Source organism: Polypterus senegalus, chromosome 3 (assembly GCF_016835505.1).
Source record: "Polypterus senegalus isolate Bchr_013 chromosome 3, ASM1683550v1, whole genome shotgun sequence".
Taxonomy (NCBI): domain Eukaryota; kingdom Metazoa; phylum Chordata; class Cladistia; order Polypteriformes; family Polypteridae; genus Polypterus; species Polypterus senegalus.
The window spans coordinates 19,419,299-19,438,862 of record NC_053156.1 but is presented as its reverse complement, the minus strand read 5'-3'; the positions used below and the strand labels follow the sequence as shown (position 1 = coordinate 19,438,862).

The window sequence follows — 19,564 nt, the reverse complement described above, 5'->3', positions numbered from 1 at the left end:
GTCTGTTTCGTAGCCCTCAGCCAATACTTTTGCTTTGATGTGATCTGAACTCCACTGGGGATCCCACCCCTTATTACTTTGAAGCAAGCTACACTTTATGGAGAAATATTGTGGCTTAACGCCTGTCAACAGGGGGGGCAGTGCATCCTGCAGCACTATGGCGCAGCACACCAGCGAGGTGAGCAAGTGTGTGGCACAGCAAGGAGGCTGGAGTGAGACTGGGGGCTTTGGACTTGTTAGGTATTTGCTTCTTAACTGCTTTGGTACTGGCACTGAGGTCCAAAAGCTGGTTTTGATACCAAAGTCAAACTTTTAATACTTATTATCTAGCACTAAAATTCACAAAGAAATAAGCAACAAAAGTATATTTTATTACACATTTAATTATTCCATTTTTTTTTTACTTATGGTCACATTTAATAATATTTATATTGATTAATTTTGTCTGAAATATTCCTCTGTAATCAAATGCCACGTTTGCAGCAGACACTTAATTTGCAGACGTTGAATTCCGAGCCTCTTTACTTTATAATTAAAGTTGCCGCTTCCTGCAGTAGTTTTCTTCTCTTGCAGTTGCACCTTTTGAGCATGAACCTCACTAATAAAACAAGTACTCTGTAGAGCCCACAGTCTCAACTTTGAAGGATGAAAATGCCCTTTTGTGTTCTGGATCACGGAAATAAATGAAGGCACAATTAAATGAGCAACGCTTTGCATGACACATTTAATTGTATGTGCTCACGTATCATTGTGGTGTTTGTTTATCCAAATTTACAAAGCATTTATTAGTTTGCATATTTATTTAGTTTTGCTTTGCACCCTGCAGGTCCCCAGTGGCCCAGCTCAGGAGTAGAACAGGTTTAGAAAATGGATGGATGTTCCTCTATTTTTATGAATGCTTACTCCTCCTCAGGTCTACATTCCTGCAGATCTCTCACTTTCACCCAGTTGGTTATTTAATAGTTAGTCATTCAACCAGAATATTCATAATGCAATTAGAAAAAGCTGACTTTGATATGGTTCTCTTATGTTTTATGAATTACAGTATTGACCAAGGAATTAGAATGAAAAATTCGAGCAAATTTTGCCTTGGAATCTGAATGCCCAGCACATTGTTTGTGTGCGTTTGTGCATACGTTTCCCCAGTGATCGGGCCACCGTTAGCTTTGTCGTTCTGTTCATTGTCAGAAGCTGTAGTGAAAGCATCTTCTGTGATTTTTTGCTGCTAATTGTATGCTTTTGTGCCTGTTTTGTGTTATGTCTTTTTATATAATAACAACTTGGTGTATTCGCCATGGGTCCTAAAAAGTGTAGTGAGGAAAATAAGAGTAAGAGGAAAGCTGTTAGAGCTACAAGTGAAGTTAAGATCTTAATAGTTAAGCATGAAAGCAGCACACGTGTGGCTGATCTCACTACTATGTTCGGGGTGTCTAAATTGACTATACGATTTTTGAAAAATAACGAAGCTATCAAAGCAGCTGATGTGGCGAAAGGGGTTACGACACTGACCTCTAGGAGATCGAAAAGTATGGAAGAGATGGATGTATTTACTGTTAAAATCACTTTGAAAATTGAGTTTGTGGGAAACCAGGAACGGATCAATCCAGTTTCTATTGTTTTAAAGGGGAAAAATTGTCTTGGAACTCGAACAGATTAAGTTTGGATGTACAGTACAGGCCAAAAGTTTGGCCACACCTCCTCATTCAATGTGTTTTCTTTATTTTCATGACCATTTACATTGGTAGATTCTCACTGAAGGCATCAGAACTATGAATGAACACATGTGGAGTTATGTACTTAACAAAAAAAGGTGAAATAACTGAAAACATGTTTTATATTCAGTTGAAGCTCATCGAGAGAATGCCAAGAGTGTGCAAAGCAGTAATCAGAGCAGAGGGTGGCTATTTTGAAGAAACTAGAATATAAAACATGTTTTCAGTTATTTCACCTTTTTTTGTTAAGTACATAACTCCACATGTGTTCATTCATAGTTCTGATGCCTTCAGTGAGAATCTACCAATGTAAATGGTCATGAAAATAAAGAAAACACATTGAATGAGGAGGTGTGTTCAAACTTTTGGCCTGTACTGTACATGTATATTCATTACAACAATATTACTATTGTAACTAATACATTTTATATATTGTAGCACTACATTGCAAATAATAAAATAGAAGATAACACTCAAATAATTGCATAAACCTGGGGAATATTAAACTACATAACACAGATAACCACCTGCATTAGTACAAATTAAATACATAACATTTATATCCAGATAAAGGATTTAGTGTGTTGGCTGCCTTTAATATTTCTATAGAATTCACAAATGATGTCATCAATTAGTAAACTAATTTGGAATTAAGTTGCTGAATTTTATCTTGTCGATAAAATTTTGAAAATAAAATGAAGAGATTTATTACACAGATTCTTTGTTACTTAATTACAATAAAATTAGGATATCAACATTCTTATTACTGTTGCATTTTTTCTCTCTCATTAAAATACATCATTAAAGTAAGACGAATCCTTGGAAGGCACACATGTATAAAAATGTTCAATACATTTATTATTTTCTCCATAATAGCTGCATAATAATAATATATATGCTCTAAATTTAGATATTATTCATAACATTTATACATTATCTTAGAAGAGAGAATCCTCAAAGTGCTGCCAGCATTGGCCCTCACAGACAATTGCATCCTTCACTCCTTTTTAGTTAGTCAAATCGCAGTGGGTCCAGGTGGTCTACAACAGGGGGATTCATGTAGTCCAAGGCATTGAAGAACATTTATTACATTTAAAGAACATATCTTAAATATTTGACTTAACTGTTCTCGTTTATGATGTACTTATACCTCTTAAAGTAAATCATTACATTTCTTATAAATTATTTTTACACTAATTTCCTTTTATCAATAATTTCAAATTAGACAACTGTGTAGAACTCGTTTTTGTACATAAGGGATCATAATCGCAAAAGTTGAAAATGGAATTTGACATTGTCGTCGTCGGTTTTATTTTTCTAGTTTCTGTCCTGTCCTTGCCGTCACTGTGTACCTTTTCGTGTACGCGCACACTCTGAAAGTCGGGAACTTAAGCGACACGACAGTGATGACTTGTTTTTAAGTCTCCGTGGCTTTAAAACCAACCTTTGCAGTGTTTATCATATTCCGCAAAGCCCTTCTCTAGCCAAGCTGCTTATCAGCCTCGTTTTCGTTCAGAGGTGACAGGGGGCGCCGCGATCCTTACGGCAGACGACTTGAGTGCCGCCATGTGCTTGCCCTGGCCGGAAGCGGAAAGTGGAAGGCGGGCCAGAGGTGCTCAAGTGACAGTTGGTGACGCCAATGGCGGACGTGGGACCAGCGGCAGAGCGCGTACGGGTTGGTAGAGGGGGGAGGATGAGGAGGAGGAGTCCGCGAGCGAAGCAGCACACACAGTAGCCGAGTTGCCGGGAGTACGGAGCTCGTTAGCTTCAAACCGGGTCGTTCTTCGCGCTCGACCCGAGCGACGATGCTGCTGTTCGTGGAGGTGAGGAGAATTAACAGTCTGGACGTACGGGGAACCCTTGGCGAACGGCATGGAGGGAGGGAGCGACCGAGCGACGTGAGGTTAAAGTGTAGGGTGACGCGGTGCGGCATGCAGGCCATGTGTTTCTCAGGCCGGCACCGGACGCATAGGCCGGGACGCGGTGCGTTAATTCATCGCGCTGTCCAAAGGAACTTTGTGTTTTTCAAGAAGTGAACGTTCGAGTGCGAAGCCGAGGCCAAGGTCACCGTGGATCGTTAGCAAACGGGGTCAGCAGTCTAGGACTCGTGGGGGTGGGGGCAGAGGCCTGCTGAAGGTTACGCCATGCGGACTTGACACCTTTGAACTGTGCGGTGAGCCGGCGCCATTAGGCCATAGGCTTTCGAGTTCGGGAGTCCATTCAGCACCCAGTGAGCTCGGGTGGGGATCTTCATGTTTAAATCAGGTTACCAGTGGTGGTGTTTTTAAGTTTAAGGAATTACTCATAATGAAACAGACAAGTGCCTGTGTTTAATGTTTTCTTTTACCATCGAAATAAGGAACATCACTGGAGGCTGTTAAAAGTTTGGTTGCTTGTTTCCCGTGTCTTTTTAAAATATCGATAGATCGAACTTTTTGTTCTCCGGGCAAATCTGGACTTTTTTTTGCGGGCAACATTTTATTTTGTAGTTTATATACATGTTAAGGATATGTTTTTGCATAATTGACAGTTGTTACATGAATTAACGACCTTCTAACAGGATTTGTGGCAATCTGTTTCTGCGCATTTAACTGGTGTTCGGAGTTATTTTTCCTCTCAAATTGTTTAATTTGTAAATTTTAATACCTTCCTTCCCAACCCAAGATTTCGGTACCAAAAAAGATGCATGTATGTGTCACTGTTAATTCTAATTACTACTTGACTTTATTCACTGGTGCATATCAGTTTGTTTTCAGGTTCGTGTAATTTGAAAGTCGCCCATTTTCATCAACATTCATCAATCCATTTTTTAAACCTGCCTATCCAGAACAGGGTCCCGAGAAGCTAGAGCCTATCCCAGCAGGCATTAGGTGCAAGGCAGGAAAAATGACTCCTGGGAAGGATCAACATGTGGCAGGCAGGTTCCACTTTGTGGTATTTCAACGTTGACAGTATTATGTTATAAGGGAAATGGACATATAAATATCTTTTAATGTGTTAAGTGTTTTTTCTATTAACTCCAAAATAATAAACTTAATTGGAGTGTCTGGGGAAGTGAGCAACAAAACTTAATGTCATTTTAAAATATTTAGCCAACATTTTATTTTGTAGTTATAATAAGGTAGCTAACCTAGCGTTTATGGTTAGTTGACAGTTGAAATGTGAATGGATGTCCTTTTAACAGAACAAATTGCCACAACTTGTAATCAGTTTTTGTGCCTCTAATTTCTACTACTTGGGAGTGATGTGTTTTTGGCCTGTTTTTGTCACATCAAGTTATTTGATTTGTAAGTTTTATTACATATTTTCTTACTAGTTATTTTTATCAAGGAGGATACATATATATCCATCCATCCATTTTCTTCCGCTTATTTGAGGTCGGGTCGCGGGGGAAGCAACTTTATCAGGGATGCCCAGACTTCCCTCTCCCCGGCCCCTTCTTCTAGCTTTTCCGGGGGAATCCCAAGGCTTTCCCAGGCCAGCACAGAATTTCTAGGCTCAGCCAGGGTGTTGAAGGGGTCCGGTTTGATGGACTCAGGATTGGGTCACTGCTTTTTGCAGATGATGTTGTCCTGTTTGCTTCATCAGGCCGTGATCTTCAGCTCTTTCTGAATCGGTTCGCAGCTGAGTGTGAAGCGGCTGGGATGGGAATCAGCACCTCCAAATCAGAGACCATGGTCCTCAGCCGGAAAAGTGTGGAGCGCCCTCTCAGGGTTTGGAGCGAGATCCTGCCCCAAGTGGAAGAGTTCAAGTATCTCGGGGTCTTGCTCACGAGTGAGGGAATAATGGAGCGTGAGATCAACAGGCGGATATATATATATATATATATATATATATATATATATATATATATATATATGTCACTTTTAATTGTAAATTCCACAAATGTTTATTTACAAATGACCCATTTATATTTAGGTACTTGTAATTTGGAAGTGTCACAGGTTTCCATCCATTTTATAAACTCACCTATCCCAGCAAGCATCAGGTATAAGCCAAGAACTGCCCGTAAATGGAAGTTGCCGAAATACCTTATAATAAATTGACCCAGGGTAATGGAATTTTTTTTTTCACCTGGATTATTAATTTGAAAACATATTTTTCTCTTCGGGATTTGTAAGTTTTTTCCTTTTTTTTTTTTTTTTTTTTTCTTCTTTTAAAGTTTAGAAATAGATGTGCCTGGTTTCATCTAAATGTGTACACACTACGAATCAAAAGGTTAGATGCACACAAAAAGTTTAATGTTTTTGTTACAAATTGGCACCTTTTTATGAAGACATACTGTGGATTTAAAAATACGGCCAAGATGGTATTTATGGCTAATGGCTCTTACTGCTTGAAATTACTATTTAACATATGACAACAAAGCACCATTTTCAGAAGCTATTCCTTCAGTGCCCAAATGGTCAACTCTCTTACCTTAACATAAGTTATTCATGTTGAGGTGCTAATTGGTTATTAGAGAAACAGTCTGTTTCAGTAATCCGTTACTGCAAGCAGTAATAGCCATTAGTTACACTAGTAATATATTAAATGTAGCTTTAAATAATGATAATGGCATCTTGATTAAACAAAAAGTCATGCCTTTGATAGAAATTGATGTATTTCTAGGTGTCTCCCAGTATTGACTGGTGGTGTACGTCTTAAGTGAACAATGTATGTATGATTTATGTGACCATAAATACCAAAAATATGAGTGTATGTTACGTGTCAGTGGATTTTGTTGCTTATTTATCTGATTATTCATTCATTTCAGGCAATATGGTGACACAAATCAAGGATTCAGGTGGTGTTCCTGATTTGCGCTCGGTGTTTGCCGGCATAGGCTCCAGTTTCTCTGCACCTGTGTGCTCTGGATTTAGGTGATGTAGAAGATGATGGATGGATGGATGTATTTAATGCCATTACATGCAATGTGAAATACATGCTTGAGATGTAAACTGTCATTTTCATTTTATTAAGTTGATAAGGTGGCCTCTAGCGAGAACCGTTTTTTGACTGAGGAGTCAAAAGTGAAGTGCAAACTTAAAATTCTGACTCTGCCTGTCCTTGGTGGATTTGATTGCAAGGAAAAGTTTTCACAGATTTCTGTGTGAAGCAGCTACTTGAATACAAGAAGCTTTGTGTTCATGAACAGGTGTGCATTGGAAATATCTGCTGTAAATGTGGCTGTTGATGGTCAAAAATTTACATCAACTCTACTGATGATTTGCCAGTCGAAACAAAGTACTCACTAGAACCTGCCCATGACTTTGGTTTCTGAAAGTGACAGTTTTAATTTAAAGGCTTATTCCAAGTTGCATGTGATGTCACTGGGAAAAAAAAAAATATATATATAAACAACAAAAAGCATTTTATGGCACATTCAGTTAGTTTATTGGAATACTTTGTAATTATTATCATCGTTTGCATTTTTTTTTAGCATTTTAATTTTTTTTCCAAAATGTTCCTTCATAGAAGTGGTGGTGTTCTCTCCATAGGTCTGTTTCTTACACTGAATGACTTTGCTGTCATTCTCAATACAAACTATTTTAGTTTAGCCTTTTTGACACTGTATGTATGTAGCTGTTCTCCCTCCACACATTGTTGTGCACCTTATTAACTTTTTTTTAGTTACCCTCCAGCATATATTTGCTGATTTCATGAAAGTAATTCATGTTTGTAGGTTTAAGATGTTTAGCATAATAATGTTTGCTGCTAAGAAGGCTCAGAGTTATTTATGATTATATCTTAGAGATGAACAGAATGCAGCTGATCCATCATTCTGTGTTGACTTGGGTGGTTCTGAAAATGAGTGCATTTTTATACTCTTGTCAATAGTAATGATTTGGGTTCATTTCCTTATTTTTGCAGTGGCCATGACATTTACCTAAATGTAATGTTTGAAGGTATGCAAGAAATTTGGCTAATACAATTTTGTGTCAGTTAAATAATTTTAAATGTTTGCATACAATTTAAAAGCTTCAGTTTTCCAATTGTACTTGGAAGTAGTCAATAATGTCAATAGTGAATTAAATTGTCAGTGTGTGAATATCTGGGCTCTCTTTACTATAAAGATGTTAGACAGTGGACAGGTGAATTAACATGATGCTGGACTTTTGCACCTTGGTGTGTTGCTCATTTTCCTGTTGTTCGCCTTCTTGTGGACATAACTTATTTTTGCCTGACAGGTTTCATACAGTTCAGCGCATCTCTCACGCCTGTAATCAGCTTAGTGTGAGCAAGTGTGGGACTATTTTAAACTTGTTGTCCTGCCTGTGGTTGTGTGGAATCGGGCAGAGCATTCATATTGGAGGCGGGCTGTGGTATTTTTAGTCTTGTAGGCAGTGAAGTTGGAATTGAAGGGTCAGAGGATGTCATGTGGTGTTAGAAGAAACAGACTTGTGTGTTAAAGTGCTTTGTGAAAGTTGTGCACCTAACTTAAGTGAAGATTAAAATGAAACCTTAAGTTAGTTTACTTTTCAGCCAGACTCTGAGAAAACGGGGCCAAATTGTTCCCAGAGAACAATTCGAGCTGTGCAAGTTATTTATATATGCTTTACAAATAATTCTACAGCAGTTCTTTTATTTCAAGGCATAAAAGTCATGTTTACCATTGAATTGTCTTCACTTTAATCCATTTTTAATCCCCTTTATGCAGTGTATAACAATTGCTAATGATTTCACCTACCTTGCAATTACAGATCTTTAAACAAATTTCCTTGTGATTACTGGAAGATTAAAGATAAATGACTCTGGTATTTTCACACCAAAGTATACAAAATCCAATGTCTCTTTACACAACATCTAGTTGGAGGGGATAGCAACTTTGATGACTTAAGAAGTTGTTCTTGGTGCCAGAGCAGGCCAGTTTACACAGGTAGAAATTGATGGAAATGTTAAATTATACAAATTAGTGACAACTTTCCAGTTTCACAATTCCAAAGTATTTTGGGCAAACCCCATTTTCTGTTTGTCAATTATGTGCTGCCTGACAGAGCCTGTGCTCTATGAAGGGTCTGTAGTCGTAGTGAGTTCAGGTGCTATCTCTGCCTTTTTTCTTTTTTCCTTTTCTGTTATGGTATGTAAAACATGTATTACACAGACAAGCCTCTCTTCTGATTGCAATGACCAAAGCACCAGCATGCATTATTCCTCACAACTGCATGATACGCTTTGTAATTCTGAGTAGATAGTCATTGGTTGACAGCTCTTGCACACATTGTCCTGTCCCTCGGACTTGTGAGAAAACCTAACCTGATTGATTTTGTTGGGGTAAATCATGGAGTATGTTCAAACTACACAACTGGCAGTCACAGGAACACATCATTTGCCTTCAACCTGATTATTTAAATGAAGTCTAAAGGCGCTTTTTCACCACGGAGTTTTAGAAACTTGCGGACTTTTGTAGGGTTCTCACCGCATGAACTTGGGCCATTTGTAGTTCCTGCTACATTATTTTTTTAGCTCCTTCTCCACGGCATGTACTTTTCGTTCAGCCAGGAACTATGGTGAGTGTGGCTCTGGCTTTGAATTGTGCTGATTGGTTGACCACAAACCCAGGCGCCATCTTACCAATCTGTTAGTAGTTTGGAGAACTATCGGTGAAGATGGAGCCCAGGTGAAGAAGGTGTTGCATTTCAAACCACATCACTCTTCATAGGTGCCTCCCTGGTGCACCACACAATACGCCATGTCAAAGCAGTAATGAGGGGGGGTTACCCAATGAACTCCCAGACACGTCTTTCTTTGCACCACATCACATATTTTGCATAAGAAGTGGTCCAGGGGCTCATTAGGTCCTGAAAGCAATGTACCTGTGGTGGGAAAGCATCTTAAGACTGAAAATTCCTAGAACGGTTTTGTTTCATGGCCTAGCTAGCCATCTCCTCTCCTGTTATATGAAATCGTTGCTCAATCATGTTTAAAATAAGTTTGTTGGAATTTTGTTATGACTACTTGCTTAAGACTAAAAAATAAAAATGTCCCCGATAGTAAAAGAAGTTAATAGAAAATTTTTCTTTTTAATTATTTAAAGAATAAGAGTGCTGTTAGTCATTAGCCAGACTGCTCTTATACTCTTACAGTATTATTACAACATCTTGATGGCTTTTTGTTGCTCCATAATAAGTTTGTTGTGTTGTAAATATTTATCAGCTTGGTAGTTATTGGGCAGTTTTATTTTTTGTTTGTTTAACAAGATCTTGACCTCCTGTTTTGTGCCTCAGTCATGAAGGACTGCTCTTTCACGTCATCAGTGTTACAAAATTTTGTTTTGTGTTTCATTTTACTTCAGGTTAATTAACCTGTTTATTTTAAGTAAAAATGCCAGTGGTCTGTTTGCATACCCTCCAATCATCAGAGCAAAGCTGAAATGTTAGCTGCACACTCAATATTAATTCACCAGCGCACTCATCTGAAACTCTATTTCTTCTAAATGTCTCAATTCTGATTAACAAGTGCAAATGCAATTTAGTGGTCTTTAAAGTACAAATTATCCACCTTTTTGAAGCTTTGCTGTTTACTGAAAAGTAAAGATAATTATTAAAGAAACCATATACCTGTGTACAAAATAAGATGGTAATGCGTATGTTAATAAATTTATACAGTTGATGCAATTCTGTGTTCTGTGCACAGATATGTGAAATATAGTAACAGAGAAAACCATTCATTTCATTTGTTACTGTCTTCAAGATACATTTTCAGGAAAAAAAACCTGCTGGCAAGGACTGTGTATAAATTATGTGACTCTGGTAGTTCTTTTCAAATTCTCCTCGCTGTTCTCCGTTATTTCAATGATGATGGGGTGGCCCTCCTTAAGCAGCTCTTAAGCCTTTGTTGTGTTCTTTTCTTTTTATTGACAAGGCCATGCTGTTTTGAGATATCTATGTTCTTCCCAGTGCAGTGCTCTTAGGTTGCAATTGGCAAGCTTCTTTTGCTGTTTTTTTTCCTTCCCCATATACCCTACAGCTTGAAAAGTAATTAGGTATTTTGAAGTTTATTTACATATTTGGTTATGTTCTAACTGCGTTTATTTTTACTCTAGGTTACTTCTAAAGGGGCTGGCCTGAATCCGAATGCAAAAGTTTGGCAAGAAATTCCGCAGGGTGTCATTGAAACTGGTCCAGCAACTGCTAACGGGACAGAGAATTCCTGGCAGGACGAAGCCCCCACAACAGTGGCGTACTCTGAGGGTGAGCTTTCCATAGATATTAGTCATATATACTGAAATTTAATAGTAGCATGTTGCTTTTTTAAATTTAAGTTTCACATATGCTTAACATGATGTAACACTCCGTGTGTGTGTATATAATAAATATATATATTTATAATATTGTTATATACTTCCATCTATCTATCTATCCCGCTATATATCTCTATCTCTCTCATATGTCTATATCTACGTACACACAGATATAATTCCGCTACAACGAAATTTTCATTACAATGAAGCATTTTTATGGTCTTGACAGTTTCCCATTATGACACAAGTCTATAGAAATCTCGTTACTGCGAAGTACATTCAGCAGATACTTTCAATACAACAAAGTGCCCAAAAGACCTTGAAATGCCTGGAATGAATCATCCACAGAGCAGCTGGTTGTGCACGACAATCCCCCAAACAAACATTGTAATTTTTTTTCTTTCTTCGAACTTTCCTCGTACTGTTTTTTGCCTTTTTTGTTTTCCTGCTGTTTTCAGTGATACCTTTTGCTTATTGCTTGGCAACATTTGAAAAACATCCATTGGAATTTAGCTCATTGTTACCCTCCTATAGAAACGACAGGCACAAAAAAAAACGATAACTGTTCATATTAGAAAAAAAACCTACATTTTTGCAGCTCTTGATTGCGGCAAAAAGACGTTGCCAGTGAATTCGGAATTTTGCCATCGCTGTCAACTTTCTTGAAAGCCAGAGCTAAAAAAGAAGAAAAATCTCGGGTTGCAAATGTACGTGAACTGTGCATTTGAAGACGTTGAAAAAGCCGTTTTTATGTGGTTCAGTGATGCTTGTTCAAGAAACATTCCTATTAATGTGGCACTCATTCAAGAAAATGTAAGGTTTGAAAACTCTTGGGACCTCCCCCAGCTAGACAGCACACGAAGAGCACCCCGAAGTGCGATCTCCGCCTCTATGGAAGACTGTTTTTCTGTTGCCGGGGCAGGAACAGGCGCAAAGCTATGCTGCATTTCCCCAGCAAAGCAAACAGAAAAGATCTCGATGGGTGGTGCAAGGTACATTTTTAAATGCAAGTAACAGGATTACTTGATCACTGAACTGGCCACAATCCTACCTGACTGCGGTGTCTGTGTATAGCAGAGTGGCATATCACGCTACAATAAATAAGTGTGCCGTTCCTGTTTCAGACTGAATAAAGCTGGTTTTGCTAAAGTACTGAGACTCAGCCTTGTGTTTTGGCGTGCAAGACCGGGACTTATAGCACAACCCCGATCTTTAATGATGTGCTTCTGTTTTAGCCTGTTTCAGCTCTGCCCTGGCACCGGACAAACAATCTTCCACAGACACCACAATCGCTGTTCGGGACACACTTCTGCGTGTAGTTCCTGTTTTGGGGGGTGTGTGTGTGTCTCAAGAGTTCAGAAATTCACAGTATAAAGAAGAAAAGGATGATTCGGCTCCTGATTTGGTAACTGTGCTGCACACAACATGCTTCCGCATTTAGATAATGTTTGCTTTGAATTCCTCCCACCCAATTGCACATAAGTGCTTCAGTCATTAGATTTGGGTATCATTTGTACCCTGAAAGTGTATTATCGCAAGGAAATGGTGAGAAAAAAATTCTTGTCAGCATAACTTGTGGGCAGGAGGAGATTAAAATTAACGCGAAAGCAGCTATTGAAATGATTGCAAACGCCTGGGCGCAAGTTAAAGAAAGCACTGTAGTGACATACAGAATCTCACTACAACAAAAAAATTTTTAGGTCCCTGGGAGTTCATTGTAACAGAATTTTACCTGTATATCTGTCTGTGTATATATGTATGTATTTATGTGTATGTATGTGTATATATCTCATATATCTCTATGTGTATATATCTATATCTGTGTGTGTGTGTGTGTATATCTATATATCTGAAAATCCAGATAGGGAGAAAATGAATCACATATATCTTAGTGAAATAGTTAGGTTTTTATTCCTTTGCTTTTGACTCCTTCCAGGAATTATTAGAGGAACATGATTAACATACAGATATACAAGGCAATATATAGCAAATGAGGAGGGGGAGGGCAGGTGGATGTTTGGGGGAATTGATTAGGTGGGATTTGGAGGGTGTTGGTTATCAAGTGTTATGTGCATCATGTTTTTTTCAAGCCTGCATATGCTGGGTTCCTGTCCAAATGTCTGGTAATGGCGTTTTCATTGAATAAATAAGGCTATAAGATGTGTATATACACACATATGCACAAAAGTGGTCAAAAGTTAATATCTGTTATTACATTTTCATTTAATAAATAGGACTTGGTATACACACACACACATTGCGAGTCAAAAGTTTTAGAACATCTGTTTTTCTTCAAATTTATTCAATTGAAATACAGTGAATTACCTAAAATGGTGAAAAGGTAAGTAGTAAACTTCCAGCGGTTTAAATTCAAAGGTTAGGTTAGCAAAATCTGAACAAAAAAGAAATTTCCTAATGTTACAAATGGACTTTCATCAGGGACAACTAATAAATTACAACCTACGCAGCAATTAAAGTAAATTAAACCTTGCAAGCTGAAGCAACTAAATTACACAGGTATCCCAACTTCCATCGATTACTTAACCAGTCAATCTGTCTTATAGCAGAGTTGCGACACTGTTGCTACACACTCTGAAGTACCACTAGACAATATTCCAGTGATAATGGTAAGAAAATGGCAGTTAAGAAAGGAAATGAGACACAGCATTATTATCCTTAGATGTGTAGGCCGTTAGAGAAATAAAAAAAATATATATCAATGTGTCAGTGAGTATAGTGGTGTCCTACACAATACAAAGGCAATTGGAAACTTTAGGAAACTTTGATAGGAAGAGAGCTGGCAGACTCATTTACAACTCAATCAGAATAGTTTTGTGAGGGTCACCAACTTGTGTAATGGGCACATCGCAGCACAACTTAACAGTGGTCTAAAAAACAAAAAAAAAAAATAGTCTCAGTTTCTACTGTGTGTGTTTGGGAATATATACTCAGCAAAAAAAGAAACGTTCCTTTTTCCAGGACTGTGTATTTCAACAATAATGTTTTAAAAATCCAAATAACTTTATAGATCTTCATTGTAAAGGGTTTAAACAATGTTTTCCATGCATGTTCAATTAACCATAATCAATTAATTAACGTGCACCTGTGGAATGGTCGTTAAGACCTTAACAGCTTACAGAAAGTAGGCATTTAAGGTCACAGTTCTAAAAACACAGGACACTAAAGAGACTTGTCTACCGACTGTGAAAAACACCCAAAGAAAGATGCCCAGGGTCCCTGCTCATCTGCGTGAACGTGCATTAGGCATGCTGCAGGGAGGCATGAGGACTGCTGATGTGGCTAGGGTAATACATTGCCATGTCCGCACTGTGAGACGCCTAAGACAGCGCTACAGGGAGACAGGAAGGACAGCTGATCATCCTCGCAGTGGAAGAGCCCAGATCTCAATCCCATTGAGCACGTCTGGGACCTGTTGGATCGCAGGGTGACGGCTAGGGCCATTCCCCCCCAGAAATGTCCAGGAACTTGCAGGTGCCTTGGTGGAAGAGTGGGGTAACATCTCACAGCAAGAACTGACAAATCTGGTCCAGTCCATGAGGAGGAGATGCACTGTAGTACTTCAAGCAGCTGGTGGCCACACCAGATACTGACTGGTACTTTTGATTTTGAGCCTCTCTTCATTCAGGGACACATTGTGAAACATTTTTAGTTTATGTCTTATGGTGTTGACTCTTTTAGTGTTCATACAAATATTTACACATTAAGTTTACTGAAAGTAAAAACAGTTGAAAGTCAGAGGACGTTTCTTTTTTTTGCTGAGTATATGTACAATGGTAAGTTTCAAAGAAACTGACCTAACGTTTTCAAACATGCTGCATCATGTTTGTCTTGTTATAGTGTCTAAGCCTATTGTTTAGTCCAGTTTGAGCTTGTACTTGCAGTGGCTTTCAGAAGTGTTTGATCCATGTCTGGGATTTTAGCACTGTTCTCAGTTGTCATGGGACCTGTTGATTTGCAAAACTTTTGTGTGAGTAGTTTCTGTGATCTGCGTTTTTGTTTTTATCCAAATGCATGAAAACATGCGCTCAAGATACTGAAAAGAAAGGTAAAATGTAGATATCTGGCAGCTTGTTTGCTATACCAGAGCACTTGCTAGATGATAAAAAAATGAACACACACTCTCTCACACAAAATAATTCTGGACATGCAAAGAGGCATTAAGCCACCAATCTGTCTTTGCAGCTTGTTTACATCATTTGACCCAGTTTTTACTTTCAGAATAAATATTTTGAAGTTTTTCCAATTGATTTAATTAGTTTTTTTGTTTTATTTGTGTATATTAATTTGATACAAGTTAATGTACCTGGTTCTATATTGTTATATAGTACAATCAGTAGTATTGCAATTTCTTCTGTTGAGTGACTTCTTGCGGTATAACTAAAGTGAACTATTCTCGTGCATAACCAAATGTGTAGAAGCCTTATTTTCTGTGTCAGTGTTAAATCTTTGTATGTCTACAATTAAACTGCAAACCACAAATGTCTGTTCATTTTTATTAACAAATTAAATTCACATGAAAATACATAGTTTTTAACCAATAAACTATCCACATTATTTATCCACAATATATATGCATAAAATAAACCAAAATGCTTGTCCTAATTACAAGTCACAATTCTAACAATGTTCATGTTTGTACATGTAAAATTGACAAATTTTGCTCTTAAGCTAGCAGGCCTTTGGTGTTTTTTTTTTTTTTTTTTTTTTTCCCCCTCTAAATAGCAGCAAGGCTAAACTCTTCATCCATTTTTCTAATTAAAAATGTAAGCTGGCTTTGCTAAACACAAGTTTGCTTACTATTCACACTCCGACAAGGAGTGTCCATTTTAATTAAAGCACTAGACGAAAAGGTCTGAACTCATTAAGGCAGCTTCTGTATGTTTTGGCAGCAAATGTCTTGTGCACTTAAGTACCATAATATTGTGCATAAGGGATCACAAAAAACACAGATTTTTTAAAAAGCACTTTTTGGAATGTGCCAATTTATTTATCAGTTACAGATCTAGTCAATTTAACTGAAAATTGTCTGTTTTCAATAGGCTGATCAATCAGAGCATCAGTAGTTTCCAATTCTTTATGCAAAATGTTTACTAAATTTACTGGATTTTAACATCCTTAGTGAAGAGTATTAGGAGTGAGTTTTATTATTTTAATGAAAACTAATAATACTTTACAGGGCTGTGGAGTCTGTAGATAAATTCTTCAACTCCGACTCCTTAGTTTCCGGTACTTCCGACTCCTCTGTATTTAACATGCTAAGGTATTTTCCATGTTGATTGAAGGAAGGCAACATACACGTCATTTAACCAGAGAACTACTGGCTAGGAAGCCGACTCTCTACTGTATTGGCCAGTTTCAACAAAAAGACAAGAACCCCTGAACACACATCAGGCCATAGCACACACCTCCACCTACCTACATCATTACACTTGTTTACACTCAACTTGTTAAGCACATTATATCTAAAATAAAATGAAAACCCTTTTTGTAATGTACCATAATCCAGATTACAAATATGTGAATGTCAGGTTGTATAATAGCTCAGCTGAACTTCACACCAATAGTAACACAACTATGCATTGGGCTTTATTCTTATGTCAGAGAAGAGCTTAGTTATGACTATTGTTTGTGAAATGGGACATTTGAACTTGTTGAATTTTTTTTTTCCATTACAATTTAAATTTTTTGGGAGTCGAAGTTGGTACATTTTTGCTGACTCCGACCCCAGGTACCCAAAATTGTCTCTGACTCCTCCACTCCAACCCAGACTCCACAGCCCTGATACTTTAAACAAGTTTGGGTGTTTTTTGGGTAAAGTTCTTACCTTTTCACCCATTCCCAATTGTGAGATGCATTAATTTGTCCATGAGATAGACTTGATCAACACCGTTTATTAGCTACCAGAGAAAGAAGTGAGCTTTAGATGTGGCTGTCAGAACAAACATCACTTTTGAAATAATGTTAAAATCTGGATGAAAAAATTCTTTCAGGAAAAAAAATATAGTATGAAGGTGGCATTGATTTACTCACATAGCTAGTCTGGACTGGCTTACCTGACATGCAGACAGTTTGTGTGTGAGATATTTGTCTGAACTTTCCTACTGGGTTTAGAAAGACTTCCAAAGACTTTTCTTTTGCAAAGGTAAACTTTTCAGTTACAGTGATACCAGTACCATAATACATTCTCAGGTATATTTGTGGTCGTATGTAAGTGATGGTATTCTGTTTTTTGCCTGTAGCTGCTCTTCTTAGCCATGGTTGCATCTTCTGGTTGGTGGCAGTACTGCAGTTTTGTTTTTACATTCAGTGTCCTTGGTTAATGGTAAAGTTACACCTGGTTTTGCAGCTGGTGATCTGTCAGCAATCTGAACGCATGGCTTTTATGTACTGTCTGACACCTTTTTTTGCACACTTGCTTTCCTTAGCAAGATATGGACTTATCGCCCCATCGTCCATCTCCAATACAGACAATCCTTTACTCTTCCAGTCCTGCACTGGTTAACCTTTGGAGTAAAAGGGATTGCTTCAGCCTATGTTACAACCATGCCCCAGGCTACGGTTACGTGGTCCCTCCTCTGGAGAACAGAAGTTATAGCTTGCCATATATCTCTTTTTTTTAATGATATCAGTTTTTACGTTCACATTTTAAAGAAAATTTTAACTGAATGGAGAGCATACTTCGATACCTCGACCTACATTATGTCTTTTAGACCGGTGAAATGAAAAATAAGTATTAAGGTTACATGTGTTATGTTTTTGATGCACCTGTAATGTTCTTTAACATTAGAATCCCTGAAGCTTACTTTTTTTTGTTGTCCCTGACCTCCTTCAATTTTCCTGACTGGCGTCAATAAGCTTGTAGCTCCTCATCACTATGCTAATAGCCCGCTTTTGTTTTGCAAATATGTGGATTCATATCAACATGTCACTTGAACGATTGTTTTGTTTAGTTTTATTCTTGATTCTTGAATACAACTGAATAAAAAATTGTTCATGTGACGTTGATGTGAATGTCCATGTGCAAGGAATAGTAACATCCACCATATACATTGTGATGTCTGTTTGCTCAACAAGACATCCAAGAAGAAATGATTAAGCTGCTCTAACTTGTACAAGTACCATAAATTTACACAGGACTTTATAGCATCACATCAGGTGTATGCTTTTATTATATGATAATAGTAGCAGCTCACTACTGAAAGTGCTACATGCAGCGACAACACGAGATTCAAACCTGTTATCTTGAAATTGCTAAATGGTAGCTTTCCCACTGTTACATCCGCATAGATCTGAGACGGTACAGCATTACCACTATGGAAACTGGTTGAAAATGAAATGCGTAAGCATACTTGTTTTGTTACTCCTTTTGTGAAAAAATGCTTATTGGATATTTGGGCTTCATCAGTCTTTACACATTCTATACTTTACGTCAACGTTGTTGTGTTACTATGACATACGAAAACATTTTCTGTTTTAGCTGTGTGTTTAGCATTTCTTGCCTCGCATTTCCTCTGTCATTCTATACTTAACACAAATATTGTAGACACAGAACACGCATGAAATGTATGCATCTCAAAACACAGTATTTCGTTACCTATGTAATGCCTTAAAAATGTATCGGCTGATAAACACTTCAGCACCAACTTTTACTGCGAGGATTGCAGCAGGGTGATTGATGCCTTCATCTGATTGAATGAGAAGCTACGAGCTTGCCGTTTGTCAGGAAAATTTAAGGAGGTCAGGAACAATGAAAATAATTGCAAGCTTTTTGGATTCTAGTGTTAATAATAATGGTAATCTTTACATTTGTATAGCATTCTTCTCACTATTCAGTGCTTTAGTGAGTTGGGAGCCACTTAAACCAATGCTAATGTGTTACATCCACCAGGATGATGCTTCAGCAGCCATTTTTGTGCCAGTGCACATTAGCTCTTAGACGATGAAGTGGTGAGAGAGAGGCAATTAAAGATGAGATGATTAAGGGGCCAGAATGACTAGGCTATGGAGGGCAAGTTGACCTGGACATCAGCATACTCCCTGGTCTTTACTCATTTTAAACTTTAGGAAAGTGGCTGCATTTTCATTTAAATTCACTTTTATCAGCTTGACTATACACACAAGGAGATGCAGTGGATCAGTAATTAGAACATTAGAACATTCTAGACGAAAACAGGCCATTCAGCACAACAAAGCTCGCCAGTCCACTTATTTCTTCTAAAAAACATTGTTGAGTTTTGAAAGTCTCTAAAGTCTGACTGCCACATTACTTGGTAGCTTATTCCAAGTGTCTATTGTTCTTTGTGTAAAGAAAAACTTCTTAATGCACATCCTTTTCACGAGAAAGATGCTTTCAGGATTCTCTGGTTACGTTTTCCATCTTTGCTTTATCAAAACGTAGGCCTACTCTTTTATATATATATAAAAAAAAAAGTTTGTGTTTTGAACTGGGACCTTGACCTGTTAGGTGTGGTTAAGCTTTGGGGCTTTTGTTTTGTATTTCTGCTGTTGCAGCAGTGGTTGTAAATGGAGGAGATTGTATAATTTTATATGTACAGCTTCACTTGTTTTGTGCATGCTGAACAGTAATTGTACATCAATTTTAAATGTA

The 19,564-nt window shown here is 37.8% G+C and overlaps 1 protein-coding gene across 4 annotated transcripts in view; it reads left to right on the top strand.

Moving 5' to 3' along the window:
- Positions 1 to 19,564, top strand: part of larp4ab (La ribonucleoprotein 4Ab) — a 120,357-nt gene that overhangs the window by 60,333 nt on the left and 40,460 nt on the right. For 2 of the 4 annotated variants that reach the window (XM_039746729.1, XM_039746732.1), the window contains exon 2: positions 10,738 to 10,885. In XM_039746729.1, the coding sequence (XP_039602663.1) occupies positions 10,738 to 10,885 (148 nt within the window). Of the gene's footprint in view, positions 1 to 3,429; positions 3,536 to 4,605; positions 4,630 to 10,737; positions 10,886 to 19,564 lie in introns of those variants that run through there. The other 2 variants (XM_039746730.1, XM_039746731.1) reach the window with 2 other exon arrangements.